The 27,970-nt window shown below is 42.4% G+C and overlaps 1 protein-coding gene across 4 annotated transcripts in view; it reads right to left on the bottom strand.

Annotated features, from left to right (window-relative positions):
• PAX5 (paired box 5) overlaps nucleotides 1–27,970 on the bottom strand; it is a 230,165-nt gene that overhangs the window by 122,055 nt on the left and 80,140 nt on the right. For all 4 annotated transcript variants that reach the window (XM_050943148.1, XM_050943150.1, XM_050943149.1 and 1 more), the window contains one exon: nucleotides 26,488–26,663. In XM_050943148.1, coding sequence (XP_050799105.1) covers nucleotides 26,488–26,663 — 176 coding nt within the window. The remainder of the gene's footprint in view (nucleotides 1–26,487; nucleotides 26,664–27,970) is intronic.

Genomic DNA, 27,970 nt, shown 5'->3' with positions numbered 1-27,970 from the left:
GCAATTCTGTCTTAAATTTTATGGGAATGGAAATTTCATTGCAAAACCCTCCTCCTGACCTCCCCTGAATGTGAAGTGGGAAGGGAGCTGAAGAGCTGTATATCAAAACCTATTCGCTGCCCCACTGCCCCATCATTTCATGATTTACATCACATTTTCTACTCTGCCTAGCACTATCCCCAAACCCAATTCTTCTTGGGGGTAAATCCTATACACACAGTCCATCAGGGATGAACTCCAATTTCCCTTTGTTTTAGTCAACACTTGGTAGTGACTCTTTAGAAAGGGATGAAAGTTTGATTTCAAATGATGGAATCATTTTTTCTTACTATGAAAAAATATTTTATAAAGCTCTCTTTTATAGACTAGGTTTTAAAAAATTAACAGCTGTGCTTCATTTTAACCCACATCCAATTAGAACTGGGGCAAACCCCAGAGATTTCCCTAGAAAAGTGGGAATTATTTAGTGCACCTTCCCAGGATCACATTTACTCTGATACTTCAGAATAACTGACCTGTTTTTGACCTAAACCTTCAGATTATTTGCATGCTGGAAATATATGCTGCATTTGACTGTTTCCTACTGAAATCCACAAACACACATAGTTTACTCTCAGCTCTGCTACTGGGACCCCAAATCCAATCTAAATGCCTAGAATTTACCTGTTGTTTTCCTTTTATACATATAAATAGCTGCATTTCCATTCTCTCTTTGTTTCTCATTTTCATTTTGTTCTAATATCTGCATGTAAATATCTGAAAATAGCATCTGTAATTGAGGATTATGAAGTATAGCCAGCTCCTGACAGGCTGCTAAGGAAGATGGATTATCCTCATTTTTCTGTAAATTTTGTCAATTTTGGAATTCATAAGCTATCAACACTGATCAAAATGTGACCGCACAGCTGTGTCAAAAAAAAAAAAACCCACCAGTGACGACGTCGCTCCCTTGTTCTCAGAGAAGATTGGCTTCGTCCTCCATCTCCCCCTCCCTCTCTCATGAAATACAGAGAGAGTACTGGCTGGGAATCATTCCTGGCTACTTCTAGTATTTACCCCAAAAGAAAATATATATATTTAAATAAAGAAATTGAAAGTACGCAAATGCACTGCTGCGCTGATTCAAATCACAAAGTGTAATTTATTGCGTGTTCGCCCTTCTTTATTTATCCCTAAGTAGTAAACACGATTTCCATTCAGGGGGTTTGTTATGTTCCACTCCTACCAGACAATCACAGCACACTTGAGGCAATTGTTTAGCCTCTTCCTCTCAATTTTCCCATTACTGGGAGTAAGTACTGTTGGGACTCTTTAATAGCCCGACTGCAGCCCATATCAATAACAGATGAGGTTTAATCGTCCAACACAAAAATTATTTAGGCTCAGTAAGGACATTCAATGTCATTTGCATAATGGCATTTCTATCCTGCGCACCTAACCCATCGTGCATAAACAAGGCCCTGGGACCATAAATAATAATAAATCATGACGTCCGTGCTCCTCTTGCTGTAATAGGAGCCACTCTTTGTAGAAATTATTTCAGCAGGAAATGGGCACTGTAATTTTAAAGACATGTGGCAAGCCACAGATCAGTAAATCACACACACACACACACACAAAGCTGCCTTGACTGAACAACCAAACGCCATGAAAAAGCATGGGAAAATATTAGCACTTGTGGCTGAAATTGGTCTTTTTATTTTTAAACAGGGCTGGCAAATTAAATAAAAACAAGGCTGGAAGAGTGTGCATTTGTGTCTGCACATGAATATGTAGGACTGAGTGATTTCATTTCACATTTAAACTGTCCCCTGTCTTCAACCTCAGAGATTACCTGGAGTAAAATTAACCATAGTGGGGAGCAGTTATTTCTAACTAAAATGAGAAGTGCTTAACCAGATATGCCTGCATGGATTTAAAGAGCGGAGAAAATGTGTGTATGTGTAGGGCAGACCAGGGATCAAAGCCTGCACTGTAAAACAGCAGAAATGCATCCCACAGAGTAAACAAAGGCTTGGCCGGAGCAGGGACAGCCTGTACCTGAAGACCGCTGAGAAGCTCTGTGATTTGGATAGATAATGGGAGCTTTCATCAATTGTCTGAAGAGCAAAGGTTCAATCAGATCAATGTTTTCTGGCTTGCAATAAAGTCTGGTTAATAGGGTGGGATTCTTGTCTCTCATCGGTCTACTGGTGGAACTCTGTTGGCTTTAGAGGAGTTGTTCTTGAGTTACACCACTGTAAGTCAGAGGGTAATCAGGCTCAGACCCACCGTAACTGTGTAGGAATCACATTTATCTCCTAGCACAATAAGAGCCGGCTGCTAGCCAGCTATGCCATCAGATACTAAATTCTCATTTGAAATTTTAAAACAAAGCCTTCTTCCATTGACCAAACCCACCAAGGATGAAAGGCCAGATCCACCTGCTTTGGGATGTAGTGTCATGGAAGAGGTTTTCTATTTGCCCGCTCTCTCCTTCTGCATGTCCCAGGGAATCCAAATTGCCTCGGCCTTGCACTTTGTGCAGTCGTTTATCACTATGCAGAGTCAGGAGGTCTCCACCCTGAGCTGGCAGCACTTTACAGCCCTGGGTCTCTTGCTCAGCAGAGCTCTACAGGACTATACAAGGTTATAAGGCATGGAGAATTAAGCCCTTTGTCTTTCACCACCACCTCCCACCCACCCTCCATGTATGAGCCTTATTGTAATGAGCAAGAATAGGGAACAATACTGACATTATTATAATGCCATCTTCTAAACTAAATGACTCACCCTCAGAAACAGAAAAGTTCTGGAGATGTATAATGAATACATCTCTGAGAGGTCTAACCTATTTGCAAAAGCCTCAATGATGGGGATTTCACAATCTCCTTTGGTAAACTATTCCAGCACTAGGTTACCAAGGGAGGTCGTGGAATCCCCTTCACCAGGGAGTTTTAAGAACAGGCTGGACAAATACCTGCCAGGGATGATCTAGGTTTCATTGATCCTGGACGAGATGACTTCTCAAGGCCCCTCCAGCCCTACATTTCTATGATCCTATGAATGAAAACTATAGAGCATGAGTTCTGTAGGTGAAAAGATTAAAAAGAGTAAGGCTATTTAGTTTAGAGAGAAGGGAAATAAAATGCACTATAATCAAGGTATATAAACTAGTGACTGACAGAGGAGGAAGATCAGGGTTGCTTTTTACTCTCTCTTACAATTGAAGCTGGATGAACATTGTAAGAAATGTTCATGGACATTTTTTTTTGGACAGTATCCAGTCTAAGGTGTTTATATGATCCCTCCCATCCCTACTCACCATAGTATCTGAGCATCTGACAGTATATAACGTATCCTCACAAAACCTCTGAGTCAGGGCAGGGTCATTATCCCCATAGGGCAGATGGGGACAGAGGCACAGAGCGGCCATGTGACTTGCCCAAGGTCACACAGAAAGTCTGTGGCAGAATTCAGGTGTCATAAGCTACCTACCTAACCACTGGACCATCCTTCCTTGCTTAGCATTGGTGATCCTTTTCATTCTCTTCCCCACCATTCATGTGACTGAATTTTCACTCATCAGAATATTGGATGGAATACTTGTGCACCATGGATTTGCATCATACCGTCAGTTTCTGAGCAGAAGTCCCCACTGAAACCAGTGAGGATTTCTGTCTAACTTAATCAGTTGTGAGCTATGTCCCCATGGATTAGGATTACTAATTAAAGGCATCATATATTAAAAATTTGGCTCATGCAACTGGTTTTCAGTCACGCCCTGCTAATAATGAATATTTGAATGAATGATGACGATGAACCAAATGCACTGAAGTCAGTGAAAGGCCTCCCATTTATGCGAATGAACTTCAGAAAAAGCACTAAATGCTAGGTCTATAGGCAGAAACTATCTGTTGAGTCTTTTCAGTGAATGAACATATTTGTAAAAAGCCCAGAATGTTTGTGAACAGGAAAAAATGGTCTAAATTAATCCAACAACTGGTTCATTGTCAATAGTCTGTAGTGCTCCACTCAATGCAAAAACAAAGGGGGCACCCCAATGAAATTAAAAGGCAACAGATTTAAAACTGACAGAAGGAAATCTTTTTTGTTTTTAACCCAACAAGTACTTGTTCTGTGCCACAAGACATTATTGAGGCAAAGAGGACTCAAAAAAAGGATTGGAAATATAACAATATTAAGATCCTCAGTTACACTAGCTAGAGAAATGTATAATTGTCTATTGTGGTGGTTCTGCACCTTCTTCAGAAACATATGATATTGGCCACTGAATCAGAAAATTCAAACAGCAGCATTGCTAGGTATTTCACTACTGATAATTTTGGCAGAAACATCCAGGTTCCCTGGGATTGTGGGTGGAGTTTTTAATCAAGTACCAACAAACTTTTTCCCCATTGTGCCCCTAGTAATGTAGGTGGCATCTGCAAAACCATAAATAAAGATAATAGTTTGTATATTCATAACACTTCCTATCCAAGGTTCTCAATGTACTTTTTATGAATGTTAGCTAATATGGCCTCCTAACACTCTTTCCAGTAATACTGTCTGGATTTCACAGATGAGGAAACTCAAGTTGAGAGAGGTTAAACACCATATTTCAAAACTGGTCATTGATTATGGGATACTCTCCTTCCCAGCTATTTCCATGTGATCTGTTTAAAAGGCAGCATGCAGCATACCAGCTGGCTGCACTCTTCTTGCTCTAACTTTTTTCTTGCTGTTTTTCTAACAAAAATACAAAACACAACACCCATAAAGTTACATACGTCAATAAACACAGATCTTCTTTGCAGTCATTTAGGTGTGCTCTGATCACCTACGGGAAGATTGTGAAGGAGATGCCCAAAATAAACTAGAGCTGGGAAGCAGTTAATGCAGGAAATGGAAGAAAACCATGTGTAAAGGATTTGTAATCCCACGTTAAATAAAACAAGGATTTTGTCTCTAAACTTAAAACCTTCATGTAAAAGTCATTTGGACAGAGAGGAAGACAAAGGACCTCATTGTCCACTGCCTTCTACTTTGCATAGACCTGTGCAAAGGAAAGGTAAAATGCTACCACCCACCTTGAACAGAGATAAAGGCAAGGAGACAAGGTCAAGGCAAGGAGAATCAAGTCTTACACCCTACAAATGTGAAATCATCTGGTGATGAAGACTGTAGGCTGATCCTCCCGTAACTTACAGATCTCAACACATGATAACACAGTACGTCTCATAGCTCTCTAACTCTTCTGACTGGCATGTAGCACTGCTTGATAGAAGGGTTTCCATCCCCATACTCCCAGAGCTCATGGTCACAGTTCACCAACTGCTCCATCATTGTGTTGGAAGACCACAGCTATGGCAGACCACAGTTAATCCAAAGCATTAATCTACAGACAATGTTTTCCAAAGATGTACACTGCCATAAGCCAAACAAACAAACAAAAAACCATGTAGGGCTTCCCTCTGCTCCACGACTAAGTCATGTTCAAGTCATCATGAGATTAGATCCCAATAGAAAGCAGTAGGGATTGCAGCATTTAGTGGTATGTTACAAAGTTAAAGGTGAACCAGCTCAAATGAAGTACGCAACTCTCCAAAATCTTTGCTTATTTTTAGAACGGAACTCAAAATACACCAGATGGAATTCTTAAATGTTGATATAAAAATTTATTTATTTAACATTGTTGGGTTCCAGCTGAGGCAAGAGGTGGTCAAAATTTTTCTAATTTCAATTTTGTGATCATTTGAATTGGAATTTTCATTGTCTGATCACCCCTTCCTCTCACAAAACATGTTGGACACCATTTTTATTATTTTTTTCTCCTTTTTTGACCAGCTCTATCTATGACTAGCGCTATCAGAGGGACAATACAGCAAGAAAGATTCCCTCACAGTATGTCTGTCCAAAAAAAGCCAGAAATGACAGGAAGCAGCTTGTTCTTGTGATCTGCTAACCAGACTACTAACCATGCTACAGGTTAACTGTGCCACAATGAAGGTAACAGCAAAGTGGTTTATGACAGTCACAGATCAGGCCATACTGTATGCCACAATTACTAAATATATGACAGAAACCTCTTTTAGCATGGGCAGATTTTGGAATTATGTAGGGCTTCTTTCCACATGATGGTCAACAATGACAATGGGCCAAATTCACTACTTAATCAAATGCTGCTATCATTTTCCCAGTGTAAAATCTCCAAGATCTCTGGAGGCACAAGCACATGTGACATGCAGATGTTGCAAATCTGGAGCATGGAATCACTGTAAGAAGCCCTATTTTCCAATGCCATTGAGATAAATTCGCATTTCTGCCACTTACCTCGGACTTTCACCTGAAGTGAGGAACTATCCTCCGCTGCCCGGACTTCTTTCCCTCTCAATCAGAAATTGTCAAAGCTACAGCTATTTATTTCATGTATAGTAGATAGCAATGGGCCCTAACCTATGATAAATATATACATGGGACCAGAACCTCAGCTTGGGTAAGTCAGAATGGGTCCTCCGTCTTCAAGGGAGCTACATGGATTCACCGCTGCTGAGGACCTGGGAGGTATTTTCAACTCCCATATCCCCTGCAATCGTCCATATATTGACCAGACAACCAGTTAAATAATAATAATATAAGTACCTAGTGGAAGAGAAAGAAAAATAGCTGCAGCTACTGGGTTTGTTCTCTCACTGCAGGACATTGAGAGATACGTGTTTGGTGGCCGTGGCTCTGCCGCCCCTCACTGACTCACCGCTCTGTTGGGCTGAGCCTAGGAATGACTCACAAGTCTCCCTAGCTGCAGCAGTGCCCAATCAGAGGTGAAGGGCGCAGGTGCAACAACAGGGCCAATGGACAAGAGCCGCGGTAGCAGGAACTCAGGGCCTGAAGCTCCCAAGCCAGGACAATGGGCCCCAGGAGCCCACCACAATCTGGGATGGTTGCGAGGGCTGTGATTGTTTCAAAAAACTCTTTTGAAAAAGTACTTGCAAATAAGAAAAAAAATTACTTGTGTTTTAAGTACCTTTAAAATGTACCTAAATACTAGTAGTAGGTGCAGAATATTTAAGGTACTTACGTACTAATACGTAGAGTACTTCAAAATACTAATGTACTTAAATACATGGGAACACTGAATGGAATACAACAGTTCTGTACGATCCTACCAGGAGCCTTCTTCCAGCCTGACAGCTGCCATTAGGACACACGCAGTTAGTTGAAAACATAATATTGCCAACACTAAATGTACAAAATTCAGAAGTCAGGCCCCCAAAGTTCATGAGTGTGGCTTAAACATTGTGAGATTGGAAACAAACAAACAAATCTTGGGTTCTTTTCCGTTTGCCCTCTGGTTTTGGAGCCTTTAGCATGCAATGGGGTCACATTTTCAAGCTTTTCTTCACAACCACAAGGGCTAGCAAGTTACCTTTTCTTTTAAAGAAAGCTGAGATTCTCAGCTAATCACATGATTCTGGAAACTGGGACTTTAAGAAAATACTGGGAGGTGGTCACATTAAAAAACATTTGCCAAACATCATTTGGTGCATTCTACCTTTCCCCATATCCTAATTTAATTGATGAATAATTTGTGTGTTATTTGACTAGCTCTGTTTGACCGGTCAAATAAATACATTATCTGAAGAATACTTTTTTCTGCCATTCAGTGACAAGCAGCCAGCGACGCCCTAAATTTTGGGCAGACTGATCAGCTTCCTCTGAAAAATAACAACAATGCCAGTCAGTTCAATTGTGTTAAGCCCTCTAATAATTTGAAAATCCAATCATATGTTACTTTTCTGCCACACACTCTGAGATCTTCAAGTGCTTTACAGACATCACCGTTGTAAAGAAGGCAAGTCCAATGTTCCCATTTTACAGATAAGACAACCAAGCCAGAGAACAGTTAAGTCCTCATCCCTCATTGATTTCCAAGATGAGTTGAGTACCTAATTCTCCTTTGTACCTTTGGAAATCTCCTTGGGAGATTCTCCTAGGCTTCCCTTGGACAACAGTGGCAGAGCTCAGAAATCAAGTAAGGACACAAAATGAAAGTTCCCTGGGTTTTTAATTGGTGCTTTAATTTCACCATTTATTACATTTTAAGGGAGAAATGGAGATGCTACCAGCTATCCTTGTTCAGCTGCCCCTCTATACATGGGACTTCACTTCATTTCAGACCCAATTATTCTTGCATTCCATACAAGTCTGTTATCCTATTATTCATTACTTACATGAGAAATAAGGAATCGTGTAACTGAGGTTCTTCTTCCAAATGAGTTGGACCCACTTGGTTTTATTGTATTTTTATGTGCCTCACATTCTCACATAGCAGGGAGAGCAATACAATAGTCAGTGAGGCAGGGAGAGCGTTGACAAAACAGTGCTAGAGCAGACAGTGGCATCTGATAGCATGTGTTTCCTGCTTAGAGTAAAGGGAGAAACTGGTTTTCTAATTCACACCATGTAATGATCCCTAGGAGAGTCTGACTTCTTTAAACGACAACCACTGTGTGTCTGATCCAAAGTCCACTGACTTCAAGTGGGCTTGGAATGAGACCCTGTGTGCTTACATATCGCAAACGTTGTCTGATCACCACATCTAAAGACTCACGTGTTGGAACTGTCCATGGTCTGTTCATAATTGGAAAGGCAGAAAGAGCCCCTAAATATCTGTATATTTCAGGGGACACACACCCCACATCCAATTACCACGTCAGCATTTCCCATTCCAGTGCAATTGTACAATGGCTATGCCGCTGTCACTCAGGAAAGCAGAAAGGACACATCCAACAGCAGGAATTACCTTTCAAATCATTTAACACATCGAGATGCCCACAGTTTACAGGCTGTATTGGGATATATTTAAAATACTTCCCTCTGGTGTTTAAATTGCCTCATAAATATAGGAAATGCCTGCAAAATGAGCTTGCAAATAAGAAGTTGGTCCGATAAAAAGTATTGTCTCTTGAAAATAAGAGTAATTTAGGGTTGAAATTCTATTCTGCTCCATTCAAAGCAAAGGCAGGATAATTGCAAAGTTATGACATGAAGCAATATTATAGGATTCACTCATTAGCTGAGCTAAGAGCAGTATTTCTTGCTGCGCCCGTTACCCAAGTGCATGGGAATGCAAGGGCTTTCTGTTTAAATTAGCAAACCCCACATTATCACTGCAGCCCATTGAACAAGTCAACAGGCAAGTTTATTTGCGTATTTATTTCTCTTTCATTCTCCTGTAGGTTTAACACAGACAGCGGGCAGTAGGTCAATATTACCATTACACAAACCTGTGGTGAGTGATGCTACCATGTAACATTGTGTTATCCTCATAGCAAGCCAACTTCAGACAATTCTGTGTGTATTTTCCCAGAACAAGTGGTGGGCATTGCATACATACTGTAAATTGCATGAATGAGCTCCCTGACTTATTTTCAAAGGAACAGAGACTGCTTGAGCAATTATATTGTACTCATCTTAGTCATATATTATGCTTTGACATATTGAAAGTCTGATGAATGGTCAGTAAATCAGTGCGTTTCTTCAATTCCTGGACAGAGTCCATTGTTTGCCTGACTACTGCTTATTACTTCTTTTGGACTGATGGGCAGTTAATTGCAGCTCTACCAGGGATATGAAAGCCCCACCTAGACAATAAGCTATTTTTTATTTTAAAGTCCATTTAACGCACTGATGTGGTCTTTCTCCCCAAAGCTTGAAATCCACCTTTCTCCAGTGAAATAGGTGATGAACAGAAAGCTTAATTAAATTACCAAGAGTCCCGTCACCAAACCCCAGGGAAATTCAGACGTCTCCTATGGAAATAGGAGCGGTGTCTTCCTAATGTAACTCTGGGCAATGTTATCACTGATGCAGCTCCACTGGTAGAAACAATGGAAGCTCTAGCACAGGAAAGCACATGGGTTTTTACCATTGTATTGTCTAACCCTGCTAGAAGACATGGTCCTAAAACTGCTGACGACCACTAACACCCTGCCTCCATTAGATCTCCCATTACTGGGAATCTAAATTGGCAGTAGTTCAACACTAGGAATGCTAAGAAAGATTTCAGGTGTAGCCAAGGCCTGGGAATACAGCCTCGCTAGCTAAACTATTTAAACATGATTGTTGTTAGCAGCTCTCTACATTGTTCAAGGAAAACAGGACTGGAACTGTATTTCTGCTATATTTAAACTTAGTAGTAGCTAGCAGTCTAGCTCTCAGAGTAGACAGGGCTGTAAGAAGAGCTCAATGCATCACAATCTCATTGTCCATGAGAATTTTAGTCTTTGAAGAGTTTACAAGCCTACACTTCAACAGCAGAACTTATCCTTCTTTCCAGAAATATTCGACAATTGCTACCAGCGATCAGGGACGGCTCTAGCTTTTTTGCCACCCCAAGGACTGCAGGTAGGCTGCCTTCGGCAGCACGCCTGCGGGAGGTCCACCGGTCCCGCAGCTTCGGAGCACCCGCTGCCGAATCCGCGGGACCAGCAGACCTCCCGCAGACAAGCCGCGGAAAGCTGTCTGACTGCCATCCTTGCAGGGATCACAGGCCGCCCCCCACGGCTTGCCACCCCAGGCACGCGCTTGGAGAGCTGGTGCCTGAAGCCACCGCTGCCAGTGATTTAGCTTTACTGGAGACAAGGTGCTGGCAGCTGCTGACATTTCAGCCACTGCGCTCTCTGAGTCATTTTAGACAACATGGCGGTTAGAACATGTGGTAACCTGAGACCCTGTCTGCACTAGGGCCCTGACTGCTGCTACCTCAAGTGGGACAGAGCTAGTGATAGAAACCGTGGAAATGTTTTGCAAACAAACAAAAACCTTTTGTGCAGACACAGCCTGTGAAATGGAGAAAGTAAGGACAAAGGAGAGAGAGCATCAAGCAGAAACTGTTTTCCCTGGGAATTTATATTTCCATTGACAGGGATACTGGAGAGCAAGAAGGAAGGAAGAAAGCAGTAAAAAACTGAGAGTGTATTATACTTTCAAAAAGAACCATCTCGGGGCTTCCTGTAGTGCTCATCACCAGTTCTTAGTATGTCAGAGTTTAAAAAATGCAAGTGCACGCTTCTGAAGTGCACCATTAGTGGGTTTGGAAGAAAGCAAAAAACTCAGGACTAAAAAAAAAAAAGTCACCCTCTCAGGTCTCTGCCTGGCATGCATCTACATGTCAGATTAACAACATAAAAGCACCACAAAAACTCCTGGCAAGTAAAACATCATAAAGAAAGAGGAAAACAGTCGATGGATAAACTAAGATCCACTTTGTCACTGCAGCTGCTTCTGTGAAATAACTAGTACTGAAAGTTTTTTTAAGTCTTGTTTATTCTAAAATAAATCTTTTGATCCCTTGACAGTTCGTTCATAAGCAATGGAAGGGACAGACAGCTAGTATACTACAATATACTAGATCAGATACTATGGCAATGACACAGTATAAAAACCTATAGCATTAAGAATCTGTACTCCTAGTTATCATATTCAGCTGTTTGGCCAATACTCCTGCTAGCATCCACCACAGGTGTTTTGCTGTCTTTCACTGGCATAGGGTGCAACAGCAGCAGAACCAGAATGGTGGGGCTTTTCTCATCATTCAGTTTTGTTCCCCGAACAAGAAGAATTTGCACAACCCCAGCTATTAGGAATAGTGAAAAGTGGCAATAACCAACTTTCTCTTCTATTCCTTTCTGTGTGATACCTTAGAGGCTGAAGTAAGGAGATACACTGTCGCCCATCATAGTTTGCCTGAGATAAAGAAACAAAGAAAAATTGGAGATGATGAGGGTGTTTAAAAAGCTGTAGCTGGATATTTTACTTACTGCAGCTGAGAACCTAGGTAACTTAGGTTGTGTGATAGTGGAATTAAATCCAAGCCCAACATACCTAGAAAGAACTAGCGCTGTGAGGATATTACAATGTGTGTTACAGGGATATTTAGAATTCTTATAGTCTGGGACACTGGCAAAGATTCTATACACCTACACAACTACAAATCCTAGAAACAAATTCTCATCTCAGTTACATCGTTGCAAACCTTTAATAACTCCACTGGAATCAATGAGTAACTGAGATTCGAATCTGAAATAGGTATATATTTCTTTTTACATCAAGTTTAAAAGTGACACACTTTTGCTTTCAGCGCACTTTGTGAAAAGAATAAAATGAGCAATGGGCACAATATTTATGGGAAATAACAGGTAAAAGCACATAGGTGTATGTATGCATGCAGCATATGTAGACTTGGCAGAATTAGATTTATGTATTTATAATTTCAGCAGGTAATATCAATGCTTATTTTTAAGCATATATTTCATTTTTTAATCACCTGACATTTTCACAGTTTCAGGAGATCACGGGAGGGTCCAGACAATAATTATTTAATGACAGTAGATGTTGAGATTCCAAAAGTTAAAGCTTTCCCATTAAAACACAAGTTGTCAAAGCATATAGAGCAAATATCCTTTCATCAAATAAGTTCTCAGGCAGCATTTTTCTTACTTTGCCTATCGATAAATTCAGATTGTCAGTGGAACTTTTGCTGGGGGGGTTGTGGTGTACACGGTGAAATTGATGTTTACCGACATTTACCGATAAAAATCTAACCCTTCCAAGCCTAACTATGATCTTATTTGATTGTGTTTCTGTTAGGCAGCTAGTGGTACGGTCCTGGGCAGAACTTAAATACTGCTAAAGAAAATTTGGTGCCAAAAGAAAATTTGCAAAGTTACAACAAAAAACATCAGTCCCTTCTTCTTTGTGCTAAGGTGACTGAGCCTTTGCTTAAGGGGTAATGCATTCCTGCACTCCTATGGAAGGAGTCTTCCTGGGTTCCCCCTTGCTGCACAGGGGAAGTATGTAATAAGTGAGGGGAGCCTTTTACAGGTAGAGGTACTGTCCCCTCAGTCCAGCTCAGCTTTGCTGTCTGTGTTTAGGGGGTCGAGCCAAAGCTCCCAGGCTCTCTCTGCTCATGAGAGGGGAGAAAGTGCAGCCTGCTCTCTCCCCATGCCCAGACTCATGATCTGGAGAAACTGAGCAGGGGCTGGGCTCTGGGACACTCACAAAACTGGGGACCTACAACAGAATCTCACCCCAGAGCTCTTGCCGCAGAGAGGGATATTACAGCCTCACCTGTCATTTTTCCCATGTATGTTGCAATTAGAGCTTGGGGAAATCTTTTTGGTGAATAAATTGTGAGCCAAAAAATGCAGTTTAGGGTCAACTGAAACTGTGGATTTGGGTCAAATTCTGAGAATAGTTTCCTCCTCCCTGTTTTTTTGTTGTTGTTGTTGGGTTTTTTTTCAGCTGAATTCCAAAAAAGTAGAAGTGTTTTATTTTGTCATTTTTGAAAGTAAGTGTTTCTACTTTTCATTTTTTAATTTAAATCTACGAAAGGAAGAGGGTAAAAACACAACCTGAGAACAAAACAGAATACTCTGTTTTGGGTCGAACATAATGCTCCATTTGACCCAAAATGAAGAGGGTTTTTGGCTTTTCATTTTGGCAAGAAAAAAAACAATTTTATTTTGCATAATCCCAAAACTAAATTTTTTTTCAGATTTTTTGGTTCAGATGCCAACATTTTGTTTGCCCAGCTCCAGTTACAATAAGGTTATTTTAATATCCCTTATGTTAAACTTTTAATACATTTCCTCTTTTTCTGGAAGATGAGAAATACCATTAGCTGCTTCCGATAACAAAGGGCATCCTTTTGCACAGGTAGTTGCAGTCCTTCAGAAATGAAAAAGTTGCTTCTGAAGCCTGTTAGCAAGCTGTAAGGTTTCTGAAGCAGTAGTTTCCAAGAAATTTCTCAGCAACCACAGTCAATTGTCATGCAATACAATGAGCATCAGTCACACTGTTACCTTGTGTCACATAACATAGCACAATGTGACTGACCACCATCCAACATGACATGTCACAACAAGGTGCAACGCATGGGAAATAATATACTTTTTTTCCTGAAAAGTGTACACACAAAAGTCCACTGGTCAGAAAGGAGGGCAGGGGAGGTTGTTTGTTCATTTTTTATTTTTTAAAAAAAGGTTCCTAAATACAAAACTTGGGCAGTTCCTCTTTAATAGGCAGAATTAAATGCTAAAAATAACAATTGTTTTTGTTACAGCAGCTGGTATCTCCTTTCATTTCTCTCTACAAAGATGCACATCTTTAGGGTGCAAAATGAGGAAAGCTACCAACGTTCTCTTCACCCACTGAGTGAAAAGGTGGCTCTTGTGGTTAGGTACAAAACTGGGAGTCAGAAGATCTGGATTGAGTTCCCAGCTCTGGCACAGACTCTCAGTGTGACCTTTGATGAGTCAAAAATTTTCTGTGCTTCAACCCCATATGTAAAAACAGGCTAATAATACTTCCTTTCTCTCACCTGCTATCTGTCATCTCTATTGAGACTGTAAGGTTGTCAGGGCAGGGACTCCTTCGTACAATGTGCATGCTTAGCACCCCTAGGACAACGAGCCTTTGATGTCGGTTGAGCCCTCTAGACTCCATAAAAACAAATAATAACAGTGCAAGGGAACAGGGATAGTTGACTATGGAGCCAAGTCCAAGGTGCTGGGTGCACTCAACACCCCGTGAAGTCCATGAAAATTCTGAGCATTCAGCTCCAGGTAGGTTCAGAACGAGAGCTGATCACAAACTGGAATTTCCATTCCGCCGGAAATTTTGATAATTTGACATTTGTTTTCATTCCAGTTCAGAAATTATCAGCAATGATCAGAACTATTGGAATTATTGATCCAAAATGACAAAGTTGAGCCTGTTCGTTTAGACATTTTCCCACTGAAAATTTAATTGAACTTGACATCATTCCCTAAAATATTTCAATTTCTACAAAAATGCGTTTTCTGAGGGAAAAACCTGCCCCAACGGAAAAAACTGACCACCTCTATTTGAAACCAAAGAGACCTGTTAGGATGCATCTTGTATAGATAATATCCACCACATATTTCCAGAGCAACTATGAAAAAAGAACATTTTTGCCAACAGCAGAAGTCATTTTGATTACTTGAGACAACAGTGATAGGAAGTATTGACTCACATTGACTTACAAGGAACACTGGAAGTGTGAGCACAGGAGTGGCAATCAAGATAGACACTAGATATTTAGCTGAATTCACCCCAAAAAAAGAGGATGGTCAGGAATATTTCATCTGTGGAGGAGGAGGGAGAGGAAATCCACAGACAAAGCATACTCAGGTTTCACTAACCTGGCCTAAGGATGACGCATAACCAAGATAACACTTATGAGATCACAAGAAACATCCATCTTGAAACAAAGAAGTTCAAAAGGAGTAATTATAATTGATCAAAATGTCTGCTACAATCACTATCCCTGCTCCCTCATTATAGGGAGACCACACACTTCTCCTCACTCTCAGTAGTCAAACTCTGGTGGGTCCATCTCATTTGAGCTTCTAGCAGGAGAGCTTTGTTTAGCTGCTTTTTAGAGTAGACTCTTTGGCTTCACCCCAGACATAAAAATACATTTACACGGATTATTTATGGGCAGGGGAGGGGGCAGTGAGGAGAAAAGCTAAAAAAAACCCTCTTAAAATGGAGGGTTCGGTGTCTCCATCCTTGGAGGTCTTTATCCAAAGAGCAGTTTTTGAACAACCAAGTTTTGCCAACGGCAGAAAGAGATGATAATGCAAGTACTGTCTAGCTTCCTAAAGAACTACTTTCCCCTCCCCTGGTGAAATGCACTTGGAATCGAGCTCTGATCCACTGCACCCTACTTTTCCCACTTCAACTCTTACCTACTTCTCAAAGCCACCATCTAGCCAGGCAAAGACCATTGGACAGGAATTCCTTCAGAGTCAATCAAAACTACTCGTTAACTAGCCTGATGGATCGTTTTTAACACTACAAAACACATGTTTCTCTGTGCCCAGAATTGTCCACCACTACTCTTCCCTGGATGCCTAAGCAGCTAGATATCATGAACGGTATTCACGCCTACCATAGAGCTCCTGTACTCCAGTTCAGAGTTGTACCATTGGGCTATCTTCCAGGCCATCCACTCGAATAGAACCGAAAGGTCAAGCCAGGCCTCGCCTTGTTAGTTGGCCGCCTTTTGTTTTTCTGTGGAACAGCACAGTCACGAATACAAGAGATTTAAATGGATGACTCCAGTCCTTCTGAAGAGAGGGAGGGCCTGCCCCATGTCTTATCCACGGTAAGCAAATGAAAAAGGAAGTATATTTTACTCTCATTTATAAAGCTGGAGAGGCAAATTGAATTCCACTCCAGACAAGAACCCAGCAGGGGCTGTCTCTGGTACATACACACACTCAGACAGACTGCGGGATTAGTTCCCTGTAAGTAGTGACCGGCCAGCAAAAGCCACAGTAACAAAAGCAAAGGCAGAAGGACAAGCTGTGAATTGCAATGCTATAATTGCCTCAGCAAAATATTGCAAGTCTGAGGATAAATTAGTTACTGGAAGGGGATGCATTCCTTTAAAAAAAAAAAAAGGCAAGGGTCAGATCCTTTGCAAAGTTTAGCCTCCTGCGACCTTTGACCTTCGAGGGAGGTCACAGGCATGTCACTGTTCCCAGCTGCTGTCTTCTGCCTCTGCCCACTGCAGGCCTTAGCCCTTTTCCATTGTGTAGTGGTATTGATCTGTTGGCAGCAATGGGCTGGATAATTAGCCAGGAATTAGGGTTTCTATTACAGCCAGGAGGCTGCCCCAGCTGATTTATCACCTGAATAATTTACTGTGATTGAAAGGAAATTAAAATGAACTCCATTTGACAACTGTGCGCTTTTATGGGCTTTAGTGAAGACTCAAAAGGCAAATTAATAGCCTGGTGTTGTTTAATAGTCTACTGAGAGTAAATAGGGGAATGTTTTTCTTTCCTGATGTACTTCCTTGTGCCAGATTTAGGAGTTGCTCTCCCCCACCCCCCAATAAAACTACAGACAGAATCAAAGGTAGTTTTACTTGAGAGAGAAACTGCTTTGTAAATCTGTTTTCCTCTGAGGTTATTTTCACCCCTCCTGTTCCACTGCCATTTTTCAGGGATAAGAACAATTGCAACTCAAACAACAAATGATGAAATGAGACAGTATTTATTCTCCATGAGAAGATGTGTTAAATCCTGCTGATTACAGTATACTAGATGGCCATCTATTACACTTTCCTTCCAAGTGTATAAAGATACACTTCTCCAGGATGATCTGCTTGGCTGTAAAAGCTGTCCAGGGTAACAGTCGTATTATGGAGAAGTACAAAGCAAATATTAGCCCTCAGATAGCCCAATCCAATGCCCACTACAACCAAATGGGCATCTTTCATTAGTTCCAACTGCCATTGGATCAGGGCCATAGAGAGCAGTTGTTTCAGACAAGATTCAGAATATTTTATCATGCTGAACTTCTTTGGTTTCCAGGAAGAGAAAACAATTATTCTCAGTAGCACAGATAGAACTAGGGTCTCCGACTCTCTGAGGTGATTGCATTCTGATAGTTGCGTCCTGTTCGAGAAAGTTTTATCCCAACACCTTGTAAAGCCCAGATTTGGCTTTCAATTACTCTCCCAATAGCAGGGCTTTTTGGATGGCCCATTGAGCGTTAGAAACCTGTACAAAGCTGCTGAAGTCTTGTGGTAAGTGTGGCTTGTTAACTCCAAAAGGGATACAAAAAAGTTGGGAGTGGATCTCTATCGAAAGAACTAGGATAGTAGGCACAGGGGGTACTGTAAGGAAGTCTTGGGAGACTGAAGTTTAGCTGGATGTTACTTTTGTTTTAACTCATTGCCTTTGCGCACTATTTAGGAGAGGTTGGGACTCAGACAGTCCTCAGTTAATACTTGTATAGCCCCCCTCTTATGACAGTGGGATTTGCAATGGAATAAGAGAGCACAATTTGGCCCACAGACTTTACAAGTGGTGAAGGAGTGAAAGGTTGTGCCCAGAAGGTGTAACTGTAGCCAGGGATGATTTTACCACTGTCCAGTCTTACACCACAGACGGTTTAAGTAAGATTTCAATAAATATCAGCTTTATATTTTTTGTTTCATGATCCAACATGGTTAAATTTCACTAGGAATGAACTTTGGAGATTCAAGGAATTTTCATACTTTAATCATTTTTCCCCTTTAACACTCTAATAAGATTGGCTGAAGTCATCATTCATCAAAAAAGTTAGTTCCTAACAGGAAACCAGGGTGAGTTATTCATAGCCCAGTGGCTTTGCACAAGTAGTGATCATCCCATCAGCACCTCATCTTGTACTCATCTAATGATTGCACTTTGCAATTCAGTGAATCAGTTTAACAAAAAAAAAAATCATTCATTATGTCATTGTCTTGTGTGTTTTTATAGCTGTACAAATTCAAACTATACAAGGAGGATTTTACCATTCATTTCGCCCTCTTTCACTGGTTTCATTCCTACAGAGACTGCTGAGTCCTTTCTGCAGTACAGATCCTTTAAGTGGAAAACACAAGCTCTCAGTTTGACACATGGTTTTTTTAAGATTATTATTCATAAAAGTAAAAACTGAAAATTTTCAAAGGGAATTAAGTCCTCTCTAAGCACAAGTGCCAAGACACATGTATTTGCTCCAGCTACCTTATCCTGATTCTTTCTAAAGCAAAGGAGATTTAAGGAGCAGTATTTCGTTTTGAACAGAATTTCATTTTTTTCCTTCCACCTGATGGATCTGCCATCAAAATTTTTTTAACAAACTCCTGAATGCTTATCCAAATCCAAAATATTAAAATTTTATCCCAAACTGAATGTGATGGCTAGGGACTGGGGCGGGGGTCAACCGAAGATCACGTAGCTGAAGTTGCGTATCTTAGGTCAATTGACCTGGCCGTGAGGACGGCGGGGAGTTGACCACTGCCACTCCCCCATCGACTCCGCTTCTGCCTCTCACCACTGTGCAGTTCTGGAGTCGACGGCAGAGCGATTGGGGATCTATTTTATCGTGTCTACACTTGACGTGATAAATTGATCCCCGATAGATCGATCACTACCGCCGATCCGGCGGGTAGTGTAGACATACCCAGAAGGTAACAGGAAAATTGCTGCACAGTGCTGGGAATTGTCTGCTATCAATAACAGGTGGTTTCTTTTAAGTCTTTGATTTACATAGTGTTGTAGTTAGTCACATCAGGTTATGCCTCATTGGCTCTGATCTAAGCCCTGTTGAAATCAATGGAAATATTCCTGTTGGCTTCAACGAGGGTTGGACCCATGTGCAATGCTTGGAATGTAACAGAAAATCCATTTAAGATGGAGACGGAAATCCAGTTTAGATTTTTTTTGTAGGAAATTTATGACCCAAATCGTCTAAATAGTTGTCTGATTCTGGTGCATATATTGGGCCAGATTTTCAGCTAGTATAAATTGGAGTAGCTCCACTGATTGCAATGCAGCAACACTCATTTATACCAACTGAGGATCTGAGCTGTTGCTGTTAAACAATGACTGTTGTAGATAAATAGATTAGAAAATAGTATAGGTCAGAGATTAGACCTGAACAAAACCATAGTTTTAGTGTACAGAACTTCACTGCATATACATTTAGGTATGTTTTTGCATCACGGGTTTTTCCATTTCAAGTTCAAAAGAACATGAAAATCTCAAAGTGAAACTCAGACGAAATGTTTTCAAGTGACCAAGTTTCATGTTGTTTGTATCCAAAATTATGAATGCAGCTCTCACTGCCTACCCCAACGATCCCCTCATTCCACAGGCCATGGGAATGCCCCTTACCATTTGTCCTTGGGATGGAAGAAGGGAATGTGGCGTGTATCTTCTCAAATCTCCAGTGCCTCATTGCTGGTCAAAGTTTACTGAATGTTGATTTTTCAGCAATATTTTTCATCTGTTTCAAACATGGACCACAGAAATGGGATGGATTTTTCACATTTGGGTGAAAAATGTGTCCCATTTTAACCAGTGATACAAATGGTTGGAATGTTTTCCAGTGACAAATTTCATCAAAGTATTGAATTTCAATGGGAGGGTGGGGGGAGAAACCAGGAATAATTTTTCGTGAACATTTTCTTGAAAGTTTGCCTTGTTTTTCAGCCAACTCTTAGGTAAAATTTTCAGAAGTGCCAGAGTGACTTAGGAGTGTATGTCCCATTTTAAAAAGTGACCTAGACATTTAGGAGCCTGTTGAGGGGGAGAAGGGCAAATTCATTGGGGTGGTCTCTCCCTATAGTACAGGGAGTGGGCGGAAGTCTCTCCCCACTGAACTGAGGAACCCTGCCTCAGCATCAACCAATCTAACAGTTAGACCCTTCACAGTTAGACCTGGGTACCGCTGATCCAAACTGAGCACCCAGGGCAGCCCAGCTTGGGTGTGAGCAGCCACACTGCAAAGCCAGTCAAGAGTCACTGGTTCCCCACACGTGCTACGCCCTCCTGTGTGCGTTGCTGGGACTGCTGGGGCCATATCCTATGGCTCTTGGTGCTGCCATCAGCCGAGCCACTTTAGGATTCTTTCCCAGTGAGTCGTGGGAGAGCTTGTCTGTCCTTCTGGGCTCAAGGGCAGAATTGTGGGGAGGTAATGGAGGACTATCAGCACAGAGTGGAACTAGCCTGTGTCCTCTGTGGAAAGTGGACAGAGCCAGCTGAGTAGAAGCAGCACCAAGGCTTTAGCCTCTAGCCTCAGATGGGCCAACTAGTCCAGATTAAAACACCAGCCCATGCCCAGCTGACACGGTTTTGTGAGTGGACGGGGCTAGGTTGGGGCAACACCTAAGCAAGAGCAGAGTTAATTCTGCAGTGAAGACACACCCTAAGGCATTGTCTAGACTGGAGACCAGCACTGATAACAGCTGTCTGTGGCCTGCTGTCAGTGTAGCTGCATTGTTGCAACACTCTTTGTGGACAGGTAAAGCCAGTATTTTCACTGGTGGAATTTGCACCTGCTTGAAACCCTAGCATAAGCTCCTCCAGTAGCTTTGCTTGTTGACAGCAGGGTTTGCTCCATGCAATTACACTGATGGTGGAGCCAACTACCCAGCCTATGAGAGGCTTAATCCAATCTATGTAAATTTGTGCTCATTAAACATCTCCTGGTTTTTTGCCTGAGGCTGCTGGCAGGTACAGGTAGAAACAATTCAGCTGCTGGTGGCTTTAGGAACAGTAATGGGATGTGGAGCCTGACTACAGCTGCAGAGTTATATCCCCGGCCTGCAGAAGATAGACACTCTTGGGTGACCCATTGACACATTCCACGAAGCTCCATCAAGGGGTAGCTAACAGCAAGATCTGGCTCCCACACCAAGAAACACTAAAAAGAAAAGAAGGTTCTGATCCCAGCCTGGGGAAAGATGGTTTGAATGTCTTTCTTTGCAGATGGACCAGAAATATTTGAAGCTCAAGCTGGGTTGCTTTGCTGTGATTGATCAGAAAGATGAGATGGTGACAATTTGTTTCTGGATTAGAAAAATGCAGTAGGGTTTCTAGGGCAAATATTTGTGAGAGAGAATTTAAAATTCAGTTTCCAGGAATACATGAAATCTATGTTATGCCAAAAGTTTCTGCGAGTACAAACTGACCATGGGATGCTTGCAGAAAGTGAATACATAAGGGCACAAAATGACAAAAGGAATTAATATTTACAGGAGGGGTTCTTTAGCACTGTTCCCCACCCAGAATGCATATGTGCAAGGGGATCATCTTTAGCACTGTTCCCCACCCAGAATGCATATGTGCAAGGGGATCAAATTAAGGTTTCATGGACGACCTTAATTTTGGCATTTCTTAACTTCTGAGTGCTAGACTTTACAACCTTAACATGATAATATTTACATATGCACCTATGCATACAAAACTGTACATTAAAAGAACATGTTGGTTGCAAAGCCAAGCACTCAAAGTTAGGAAATGCCAGAAATCAGGTTAGTTTGGCCCCTTTGTGTGTCTGTGTTATGATACAGCCTTTAATGATATGATCACACACTATTTGACACAGGAGCCTGTCTCATTCAGTGCACCGACTGGATGATGCTCACTAAATGAGCAGCTATTCAACATTTTGTTTTCTCCTCATTGTTCAGTGTGTGACCCCAGGCCTTATTTACGGTACACTAGTCAAATCCTGCTCTGAAGATAGAATTATTAATTTCCTCATGAGCTTTTCTTTGGTGCTTATCGCTAGATTAACCCCCCCAAACCATGAGTGAATCCATTTTCACAACATCCCAGCCTAAAGTCTCTCAGATGTGCCAGATGCTCTGTATAAACCACAATCAATCTGTTTACCCACCTCTGCATTACAGTCACCCCTGGGATACCACAAAGCAGCTGTTTTGCAGATCAGAGGAAAAAACTACACAACAGTTTAGGCCAGGAAGCAAAAAGGAATACCACAGACAGGGCAGCTCTATGTATTTTGCCGCCCCAGGCATGGAAATCAGGCAGCTTTCGACAGCATGCCTGCGGGAGGTCCACTGGTCATGCGGATTTGGCGGTGTGCCTGAGGGAGGTCTGTCGGTCCCGCGCCTTTGGCGTCCCCACCACTGAATTGCCACCGAAACCGCAGGACCAGCAGACCTCCTGCAGGTGTGCCGCCGAAGGCAACCTCACTGCCACCCTCACGGCAACCGGCAGGCCGCCCCTCATGGTTTGCCGCTCCAGGAACGTGCTCCGTGCGCTGGTGCCTGGAGCCGCCCCTGACCACAGAGAAATGAAACTTCCGGTAAAGCACAGTTACCAAAGCTGGAATTGATGCTGTCACACCTACTTGCATGAAAAGTGTCACGAGGACTTAAACCATCTGTCATCAGGCACAGCATTTCCAGAGCCAGGCTGTGGCACTGTTTTAGCCCTGACTCAGAAGCTGCACTGGTGCCTCTTGTAGCCTGGAATTCCTTCAGAAGTTCCCCACTCCAGTCCTGGCCCAGCTGAAGCTTACTTAGCTTATGGGGTCTGACAACTGCACGCTCTGAGCTGGCCTGGGCTATGCCCATGCTAGAATAAAACAAACTGTGAAGAATTAAATAAACTGGGAACTGACAGCTGAGCATGTCCATGCAGCATCAGCGGGACTGCTGCTTTGGGTAAGTGTTCACCAAGGTAAGTAAGCACCCTAATTCAGGACATAACACCCACACATACACAGAGCCATATCCCAGCAAAAGCCTGTGGGAGGATTTCAACCAATTCAGCCTGAATTCTTTCAGGGTGGGAGCACACAGGGACAGGGGCACTGCCAGCCATGAAACGAGTGCAACCTGCTCCCTGCACCACACCTAGACCTAGTCCATATAAGCTGCCTCCAAACACAATTCTCTTCTCCACCCTGCACTGAAGATCTTCAGTCTCATCCACACATGGAGCTCCCGCAGCCATCCATTTGTGCTCCACAAGTGCAGAGGTAGCGTCAGACAGGGGAGTTTTGCCATTAGTTTTCAGATCCTCAGTTTAGAGCTAACACCAAACTAACATGCTGTGATACAAACACCACAAACTATGAAGGGGTTCAAAATCCAAACCAGGATGCACCTCTAAATGTCGCCGATGACCTTTCTCTTTATGACAGGCTGAGCCAAAACCCAAGCGCCAATGCCCCGAACCTCTCAAAACCTAGATGTGCATTTTGCAGCCTGACCACATCTCCACTCACCACTTGTTTGAAAATCCCCACTAGGGGCTCCCAAGGCAGAACTGTGGGAGGCTCCATATTCGAACGGATGGAGAATTGTAATTCACCTGCGCGAATAGCGGACCAAATCCTGGAGCTCCTACTCAAGTAAACCACTTCCTGAAATCAAGAAAGGCTGGGCCTGAATAAAATTACTAAAACTGGGAGCACAGCAGATATTTATGGATATTTACTTTAGTTAGGGAGCAGGCAGCTTATTGTCACAACGGCCAGAATGCCACACCTCTGGGGCGAATGACTTGCATTAACATATTTCTGTGTCTCCTCAGCAACAACTAATCATTCCTACCCCCATTGCTAGCTTACCACTTGACCCCTAGTCCCTTGCACTCAACAGGATTCTTTCCATTAAGTTCAATGGCCTTTGGATCAGGCTCTTAAGGCTGCTGTGACTATATACTGCTGGGAGATTTCTGGTTTTTCCCTTCTAGCAATTAATATCTTCAATATTTTGTTTATAATTGATTTCTTTGGGTCTGAGACTGGAGCCAGAGACGCTCCCCATTTCAGGGGGCTTCATGTCTGCAGGGCTAGGCTGGCCTCCCTTAGGAGGACTGAGGTGGGCTCCATCCGCTATTGCAGCGGGGGCTGGGAGCTACTGCACAGAGCGTCAGTGTTCATTAGGATTGCTGGTCTTCCACCAGCCCACCGTACAAACTGAAAACCTGGGTCCAAGCTTCCCCAGGCAGGCGAATGCACTCAGACCTCTATACAGCAATCCAGCTGGAAACTCCATTTTTGATTAAATACATCAAATCCTATGAAGGCCAATTCTGCACAGTGCTGAACACCCTCAGCTCCAGTAACTTCAACAGGCGTAACAGACACTCAGAGGTGCTCAGTGCTTCATAGCATCAAGCCCTTAGGCCCAGATCCTCCAAGGTATGGAGACGCCTAACTGATAGATTTCAGTGGCAGTTAGGTGCCTACGTATCTTGGAGGATCCGGGTCTTAGTTATTAAATTAGTGGGCCAATTCCTCCTAATTAACTCATGACTAATTAGCAGGACCAGCCACCCAAGAATACAGATAAAAAGGACCCAATGCAATCAGTCTTCACCACAGCCAGCTGAATGTGTGGTGATCAGGATAGCGCAGCAGCACACCTGGGCCGATCCCTTTGTTCTGCTTAGAGCAACGGGTCCACCGCAGGGATTCGGTAACCTGCAACACTTCACTCGCCTAGATTTGTTGCTGTGCTGTGTACTCTGACTTCAAGCTCCAATTCTGAGTGACGCTGGATCCTTCAGAATCTGAAAGATTCAACAAGGTGGCAAAGCAGCCTTTTCCCAGCACTGCATTTTCTTTGACCCGTGAAAGTAAGGGAACTGAAAGAGAACTAGCAGCTAAAGACTTTCATGTAGCTAGTGTGGAAAGAGTGGACAATGTGGACAAGTGCTGTGCTAGCATCTCCACGTTACCACGATGGACGTTAGCGATGGAATAATCACCATCTAGTGGCACGCAAAGGCATTTCACTCCTTGAGTCTCTCAGTGCTTGCTTTCCTCTCACCCACAGGGACAGCCTTGTTTGCTTTTTCTAACTAGGAACAAAACAAGCCCATTGTGATCTGAGCCCCCTCCCCCCTGCCCCAACACTGCTGGATATGAACTGTGACCTAGTGGAAAGGGGCTTCGCACATTCAGGTTTAGATTTGCAACATACGTAAGTAGAACACACTGCAACAACCACAAAACCAAGGAGAAGCTCCTCCAATATTTAGAGGTCACACTGGTGATCAAAGGCTCATGGGATTTCCACCATAATGCATAATTTTCAGCACTGCATAGGATTCTCAAAAAAAAAAAACGTATAGCAACATATTTCTCCATTCCTTGAGCTACTACCAGAACCTGGATTTATCCAGGATGTTCCCACTTTCTGAGTATCCCTCCATTGCTCTCATATGGATGTGTGCAAGCAAGGGAGATCAGTCCTTCCATCTTTACATCCTGGAACCCTAGTTCACCAGTGGACATGCAGGATATTACCAATGATTAACCAGATGTATTGCTAAATACAGAACCAGTGACAAGTGAACCCTATACTTGAACTGACAGCAATAGTTTAATATCTACATCACACAGAGGACAGCAAAGATACGTACTGCACTTGTGACTAAATAGAAGGCAGTGGCCTAACAGCAGCGAGAACCTTATACTTAGCAAACAAACAGAATAAGTCAACACCTGTAAGGGCTTTATTCCCATATGTGAAAAACAGGAGTGGAAATATAAGATCTTCCTAAAAACAGGGCCAGATTTTTCAGAACTACACAACTGATCTGCACATGCAACCATCCAAATTGTATACACAAATTAGGTATTTGCCTGAGCAAATGGCCACTTAGATGACAGACTTAGGGTGACCAGACATCAAGTGTGAAAAATAGGGACAGGGGGTGGGGGAGTAATAGGCGCCTATATAAGAAAAGGGCCCAAATTTCAGGACTGTCCCTATAAAATAGGGACATCTGTTCACTCTAGACAGGCTGGTCATTTACATGAGCAAAAAATCCCACTTTATATGCACAGTCACCGTAATTATGCACCCAAATTAGCTGCACAATTCTGAAAACCTTGGCCTTCTTTGCAAATCCTGCTATAAAGCTACCATCAGATGCAACTTCACACCCCAAACACTTTGCAGCCTTTAAGCACCATGTTTTAATTTTTTTAAAACTCAGACTCTTTTATGACTGCTGTGCACTTACTGATACAGAATTTGATATGACATCCACTCTCCAATGTTCTCCTAGTTAGAACTTGAGAACTAAGTGTTTGGTGATTTCCTGCAAGAAAGTGTCTACAGCCAGAAAGCATGCATTTGAAAAGCTTGGTGGTTCACAATCGTACCTGCTCTGGTTTGATGGGTTCAGTTGTTGTGAAGATGTCAGAATAATGTTGCCTCTCGAAGACTCGATCCAACACTTCTAACTGCTGCTGGGTGAAAAGATCTCCTCGCATCTGTTTCCGAAGGAAATCTCTACCCGGGAGGGAATGGCCATTTGGTACTGGAGATTCCTGAATACCTTTCATAGATGACAAAATACACAGAAGAATAAATAGCTATTACAATGACCGCCACAACACAGAGGCTTCTCACTGTGTTCCACTCTGTCCTTTGATTACATGTGTCAGCATATTCAAAAGCAAAAGTTAACTTGTAGAAGAGACACTATTAAACAGCGGTGCAATTTATAATAGCAAAGTCTTAACGCAATTTACTAAACACATTCCATTGCTAACTTTATAAGGTATGGTAAAGGCTAGCTTCCTCCTCGGTGCAAATGGACAGTTTCAAGTCCAAAGTGTCTTTTATTCTGATACATAACAAAATGATCAGGATCCGAGGGATAAACAGAACACATTTACTGTTATCAGTAACCTTAAAAAAGGCAGTTCTCCATGCCCCCAAAAACAAATGTAAGCTGCAATGGACATGTTCCATTGTTAACATATGCATAATTCCTGAGGGTTCATAGCATCAAGACACAGCAGCTGAGGTGTTACAGGCAGATTTTCCTAGCCCCTCAGTCACACACTAAAGTAACATAAATGTATTAGCTGCTTCCTCTGCCTGTAGAATGGAGGCGTTCCTGCTATGCTGCAAGCCATATTTTTCATTGGTGAATTTCAGTGCTACACTAAACTTTGCCATCTACTCTATAGCAGTGGAGGGCAGAGCAAAAAAGAGGTCTGTTTGCAGCCAGCTCCACCTTGTCCAGGTAGTAGCCCACCAGCCAATCCCAGGGCTGATCAGAAACTACAACTGACCAATAGCAGCCCAGCTATTAAAGATGGCCTGGCACTCACCAGTATCCTAGAGGGTCTGATCTGCTTTGCCCTCTTGGCTCCCAGTTCACAATCCAGTGTTAGTTATAATGGCCGCTTGTATTAGTAATAAGATTTTACAGTAGCGGTGGGATGGTTAGCTCCTGAAAATCAATGGGTGTTTTCTAGGTCCATTCACTTGGCAGAGACTAGCAACATTACTCAGCAGTTTTGCCGTCCCAGAGGTTCAAAAATCATGAAACAGGCCCCCCAAAATCATGAGATTGGCTTAAAAGTAACAAGATTTTCAGAAGATAAAAACGTGGCTGCTTTTTATTTGCCTTTTGATTTCTGAGCCTTTAAGATGCACTTGTAGCATTTTCATGCCTTTCCCTGCAACCATGAGGGCTACAAATGTACTTTTATTAAACAAAAGCTGCGATTCTCCCATATTCACATGACTCCAGGAGCTTTAAATAAAAACACCGCATCCCACATGACTTGCACTAAATTGTCAGAGCTGGCAACGCTGCACTAGATACCAAAAATGAGCACATTTGAAAGA

The sequence above is a fragment of the Gopherus flavomarginatus genome, chromosome 3, assembly GCF_025201925.1.
Source record: "Gopherus flavomarginatus isolate rGopFla2 chromosome 3, rGopFla2.mat.asm, whole genome shotgun sequence".
NCBI classification, from domain to species: Eukaryota; Metazoa; Chordata; order Testudines; family Testudinidae; genus Gopherus; species Gopherus flavomarginatus.
The sequence above is the reverse complement of the archived record's forward strand: the minus strand, read 5'-3'. Positions and strand labels throughout refer to the sequence as shown.